This window comes from Lycium barbarum, chromosome 3 (assembly GCF_019175385.1).
Source record: "Lycium barbarum isolate Lr01 chromosome 3, ASM1917538v2, whole genome shotgun sequence".
NCBI classification, from domain to species: domain Eukaryota; kingdom Viridiplantae; phylum Streptophyta; class Magnoliopsida; order Solanales; family Solanaceae; genus Lycium; species Lycium barbarum.
In genome coordinates, this window is record NC_083339.1 from 119,652,447 (window position 1) to 119,658,515 (window position 6,069).

Below are 6,069 nucleotides of genomic sequence, written 5' to 3' on the forward strand. Positions count from 1 at the left end.
GGAACTTAGAAGAAGAGGTCTTTATGAAGTTTCCATCAAGTCTCATTCCACCCACACCTAACCATGTTTGCCTTCTAAGAAGGTTATTGTATGGTTTAAAGCAAGCTTCCCGGCAATGGTATGCTCGGCTTGCTGGGGCTTTGAGTTACAAAGGATATTCTGCCTCTTTAAACGACTACTCTTTATTTTTTAAGAAGAATGGTGCTCAAATCTCAATATTAGCAGTCTATGTCGACGACATTCTACTCACAGGTGATGACATTCAAGAAATTGCTGCTATTACAAGTTTTCTTCATTCAGAATTCAAAATCAAAAATCTTGGTGGCATACGCTACTTCCTAGATATGGAAATTATCAGAGAAAACAAAGGTTTTACATGAGTCAAAGGAAATTCACCTTAGACTTGCTGACCGAATTTGATTGCACCCATCTCCCAAAGGTGTCGTCTCCTCTTGATCCTAGCATCAAATTACAAGCAGATGGTGATTTCCCCATGGACGATCCTACGATTTATCGACATCTCATTGGAAAATTAAATTACCTCACTCATACACGTCCAGATCTAGCCTTTCCAGTGCTCAAACTTAGCCAATTTTTGCAAAGGCCTTGCATTTCTCATTTTTCTGCTGCCCTTCGAGTTCTCCGGTACCTTCAACTTGACCCCGGGCAAGGTATCTTGCTCTCTTCTAACCCCTCTCTATCTCTACTCGCCTTTTGTGATGCCGATTGGGTGTCTTGCCCAGATTCTCGGCGATCCGTAACTGGTTTTTACATCACCCTTGGCGGATCTCCTATCTCTTGAAAATCGAAGAAGCAAGCTTCGATTTCACTTTCCTCCGCCGAGGCAGAATATCGCTCCATGTGCAAGGTCACCGCAGAACTTACTTGGCTTGTGCGACTGCTCACAGATCTCTCTATTTCACCATTTTTACCGGTACCAGTTTACTCCGACAGTCAAGCCGCGATTCATATCGCACGCAACCCCGTCTTTCATGAAAGAACGAAGCACGTAGAGCTTGACTGCCACTTTGTAAGGCAACAATACCTTTCTGGTTTAATTTCTTTGTCATTTGTTCCATCGGACAAACAGATCGCAGATCTCTTTACAAAACCCCTAACTGGGATTTCTCATCGGAATATTTTATCCAAGTTGGGGGTTCTTTCTCTTCCCTCCAACTTGAGGGGGGATATTGAAGGAAAGGATGTTGATTCTGCATCAACAACATCTGCCATGGATATGTCGATTAAAGCAAGGAAGAAAGAGACAATAAAAATAAAGAAGCAGATGACCAAGAAAAAGGCAAAGTAAAAGTGACCAAAAAGAGGCAAAGTAAAAGTGTTTAGTTCAGACAAATTTACTTTGACTGAAAATGACAACAATTAACTCAGACACGTGGAAGCATCTTGACCCTCCAACTCAATATTGATGGATGAAATATCAAACGTTGGATTAATGCTACAGCTGTTTATTTTGGACAGTTCTGGACAGCTTTACACAAATGATAAGCATAAATGGAATATTAGTTGGTTACACATTTTGATATGTTGGATAAATAGAAATAGGACAAGTGTACATAGTACATACATTTTTCCATTTGTTTCTTTATTTTATTTGGATGTACAGTTTTGTATAAAGTAGGAGCAATGCCTAATGAATAATACACAGAAAATTTCATCAATCTTTTCAAGTTCTTTCATTAATTAAGTGCCTGTCACTCCTATGATTTATTTTTCTATTGAAATAATTCCTGGATCATTTTTCTCCTAGTATGGTTTACAGCAAGGCTGAAAGAGAATGAGTTCCTACTAGCTAGTATGCCTTAGTATTTATCTGTATCAATTTGGTTGCTATGGATTGTAGGGAACTTTGAATAAAGTTGATTTCTCGAACCGCAAATTTACTTCACAAAACAGAAAGCGAGACTTGCAAGTTCAAGGAATCTTAGTGGCTCGGTTGGTTGTCTACCTGAACTTTCACCTTGTTGGTGATGGTTTGATTTCCGACCTTGTAATCCCCAACCCTCTTTTTTTTTTTAAAAAAAATAGAGAGAGAGAGAGAGAGACTTGCAAGTTCCAATTTGACCATTTGGCATGTAAAATGAGGTTGATTGCACTACTAGTTTGTACTCCAAAACCACAAGAGAGAAAATTATGGATATTTCAGTCTAGTTTTCACTAGAACATTGAGTATGACTTTCAACTAGATATTCTCGGACAACCGGTAGGGAGCACCTCATTGTACATATATAGTGCCCAATAACTGAGAGTCCCCATTATACAAGACCAACTTCAATTCACTAAACTAAGGTTAATTTCGTGTAGTCATTCAGTAAATTACGAGATGAAGTATAACACTCAAATGAGACTTGATTAAGGAGCTTCACTAAGGGATAATGGATTGGGCCCGGGGGATTTGCGGCAAACTGGACAAGAAGCATTTAATGGAAGCCATTCATCTATGCAATCTGTATGGAAAGAGTGTTGACATTCAAGAATGGTCCTTAAGGTCTCGTTGGACTGATACTCAGCCAAACATATTGGGCAAATTTTATCATCGGGCTCGGGCAAACGTCGGCTCTCTCCCAATGTAGTTTTGGGATAGGATTCTATCGTGGGTCCATCTAGGCCCACCAATGCAATGGGTTGTGGTGCCACAGTAGCGCTTAGTTCTAGTACTGGTTGGGCTCTCCTCCTGCTAGATGTTATCCAACATAGAAGCACGATCAGGAGTAACATTATCGGTGCCCCAACTCCCACAACTATGGCATACTTTGCGCCTTTCGGAAACTCTGCAAAATATTCTAAGTCAAATTCAATTAATAAGTTGGTCTAACCTAAAATACAAGAGCAGAAGAAAAGTAAATAATTGATGATTAGTTTTTTATTTATTTCTATCTGCCTAAGTTTTGACAGCCAAAGTTATTTAGAGCCTGTTTGGATTGACTTATTTTAGGTGTTTTTAAGTCAAAATTATTTTTAAGCATTTTTACAGTGTTTGAGTAAAATAAAAAAGTGTTTTTAAACATTTGTTTTTAAGCCAAAGTAACAAAAATAAGTTAAAAGTCGTAAGCTCATCGGGCTCTTATACACAAGCTATTTAGAAATAGCAAGTTGAATAGTGATGCGCGAACTAGACCTGTTCCATTTTTAAAAAAAAAAATTGAATATGGGGGCTTTGTTTTGAATTTACTCTTCTTTTCTTTAATTTATTATTCCTCTTTTTCTTGTTCAAACCTTTTCTTTGTCACTTTCCCTGTTAAAATTAAGCAAGAAAGAGAAATGTAGGTTAGCATTCCACGTATGTCCTTATATATAACGAAGAAGAATGGATCTCTGCTTGCGTATGTACGACTGTCGCCTCACATGCTCCAATTTCTAAGTCAAACTTTTTCAGAACATTCAGTGCAAAGGGTAGTTATATACTCTCATTGGTTAAAATTTATTTGATATACTTTTCTTCTTAGTTTTATTTAAACAGATGATCATTTTTTTATGAAATATTTTAATTTTGCATTTAATGAGATGATTTATAACCACGTAAATATATTAAAGCATTTGTCTAAAATCACAAATTTTAAAACTTCATGTCCAATCAAATGATGTCACAACAATTAGTACCGAAGAAGTATATGCCTAGAGATGAAGAGCAAGGAAACATAGAGATTAAAAAAAAAACCACCAAAACAAAAGCCACTAAAATAGTGAAGATGGCTTATAATATTCAAATGATGGAGCCAGGTGCTCAAGTTGATCCAAATTATCATTTCTTGCATCTTCTTCTCTTCGACTATGAACCTCATACAATGAACAGAGTCTCCAAGAGACCCTATTGACTTAAACAAGTGAAAAGAACTACGCATTGCAAGCTCAGAGAAGATTGGAATTAACAGAAATTAGTAGTACTGAGAGATCAAATAAAACCCTTTTTAATGAGACGAAACATTAAACTTTGTCCTGTGGGAAAATTATTTGAAACCTTTTTTTGGTCAGGATTCATGAAAGAGAGAAGAGAGAAACTTTCTCTTCTCAACAATAAAGCGGGAAAAGCCTCAAATTTCAGTTGTATGATTTTTGTATAAAAAATGCTACCTATACAAAGGAAAAAATTAGTAGAAAGAAGAAGAGGAATTTCATAGGATAGAAAAGCCTTACTTTCAAGTATGGTAGCTAAATTTTATTTACTTAAATAGTAAAGTCACAAAATTAGTTTTATTACATAAAAGAAACTCAAATTTACTACACCAATATAATATTAAAATTAACAAATTAATTTTTATCACGTTAAAATAACGATAAAACTAACAAATTTGCGATAGAAAGTGGAAAAACGAATTAATTGACTATTGAGTGCAAGTCGGTAAATAGATGACTATGAGGTAGTTTACATGTACTTTAATGTTACAACCAGCAGGTATGCCGATCTTGCTACCAACAAATGTTTGACTTTGTTTGTGAAAGACTCAATTAAACATAAGGTAATTTAGACATAATCTATAAGACTCCTCCCTGCAAAATGACCCCTCAACTTTGGGAGAAGGAATGCCATTTCCCTACTTTCCGCCGGATATCATTAAGTGGTCATGCTAGAGATAAAAACAGTCATGGATAATTAAAGTATGAGATCCTTCCGAATGAGCTAAGAGAATCTTATTTATGTCTTTTGTTTTCTTAATTGAGAAATTAGTTGGAAAATAAAACAACAAGTACAAAATGAGTAATAACCCCCAGTAATGACTGGGATGCTCTCCTATTTTCTGCAGAGGCAGAGCCAGAATGTAAAATTTATGAATTTTGAATTTGCCACGAACCCATAGATCATCTTAGATACTCAGTTTGCAATTACATATTTATACATATAACATACTAATGAATTTTTTGATACAAATACTATATCTAAGCAAATGCGATTACATATTTATACATACTAATGAATTTTGTGATACAAATACTATATCTAAGCAAAAGCTATTCATTAGTTCATCAAAACACATAGCGGACGCTCTAGCTCAGCTCCTGGTTTTTCGATTAAGGAAGCGACACATATAAGGGGGATAGAGATTGTTTACTAAAAACTCATGATTCAAGATTCTATTAAATGATAACAATATGTATAGAATCTAACACCAATTTCTTGGAGAAGTAAGGAAAGCATAATAGAAAAATCTAGCAAAGAAAGAGAAGAAACTTCAAAGGTTTGATGTTCGGGGATATTACCGGATTTATCATCGCGAGGCGGTGCAGGGAAATAGTCACAAAAGAATATATTTTCACCAAAATTGGTGTCCATCATAACACATCGTCCACCCCTTGACTCGCACCACCCACAATTTGAATTAACCCTTGCGAGCCGATTATCAGCACTAAGATCCACCTGTTCAACAAAAGGCCGCTGTACTGGAACCGCTATAATTCCTATCAAATAATTATAAAAGAAAAGAAACAAAGCAATGGTTTTTGGAAATTCCATGGGATAAAACAGAGTATTTGCTTGTAAAATGGTGGTAGTATATGTTAAAGTAGTCTATTTTTAAAACATTGTAAGAGTAAATAACCATCATTGTTAATTGTTATGATAAAGAGTGTCAATATCGTATGTCAACGGAACAAGAGTTGATTTTTATTTTCTGGTCAGAAATAAGAATAGTAATACTACTTCAAATTACTTGGAACTTTCTCAAAGTTATGAGACTTACTAATTAAGTTGCTTGTCGCTCCTGTGATTTTCCTTTTCCTATTCAAATAATTCATGGATCGTTTTTCTTCTAGTATGGTTTACAGTAAGGCTGAACGAGAATGAGTTCCTACTAGCTAGTATGTCTTTGGTGTATATTTGTATCAATTTGGTTATTATGAATAAGTGTAAAGAACTTTGACTAAAGTGGATTTCTCAAACAGAAAATTTAATTCACAAACCAGAAAGTGAGACTTGCAAGTTGCAATTTGACCATTTGGCATGTAAAATGAGGATGATTGCACTATTAGCCTGTACTCCAAAAACCATGAGAGAGAATATTATTGATATTTCTGTCTAATTTTCTCAATAACATTGAGTATGATTTTCAACCAGAT

The 6,069-nt window shown here is 35.4% G+C and overlaps 1 protein-coding gene across 1 annotated transcript; it reads right to left on the reverse strand.

Annotated features, from left to right (window-relative positions):
• Positions 1–2,221: 2,221 nt before the first annotated feature.
• Positions 2,222–5,517, reverse strand: LOC132634063 (putative RING-H2 finger protein ATL69). Its single transcript, XM_060350379.1, has 2 exons — positions 5,215–5,517; positions 2,222–2,789 (listed from the first exon to the last, which is right to left on the reverse strand). Exons 1-2 carry the CDS (start codon positions 5,465–5,467, stop codon positions 2,371–2,373), a joined length of 672 nt encoding a protein of 223 aa, XP_060206362.1. The 5' UTR covers positions 5,468–5,517; the 3' UTR covers positions 2,222–2,370.
• Between the last annotated feature and the right edge of the window lie 552 nt (positions 5,518–6,069).

Bases quoted from the DNA above. Each gene is read 5' to 3' on its own strand.
- LOC132634063 (XM_060350379.1), bottom strand. From the start codon at position 5,467: ATGGAATTTCCAAAAACCATTGCTTTGTTTCTTTTCTTTTATAATTAT. The intron at 2,790-5,214 runs GTAATATCCCCG...AATATTTTGCAG, and splicing joins GCCTCGCGATGATAAATCCG to AGTTTCCGAAAGGCGCAAAG.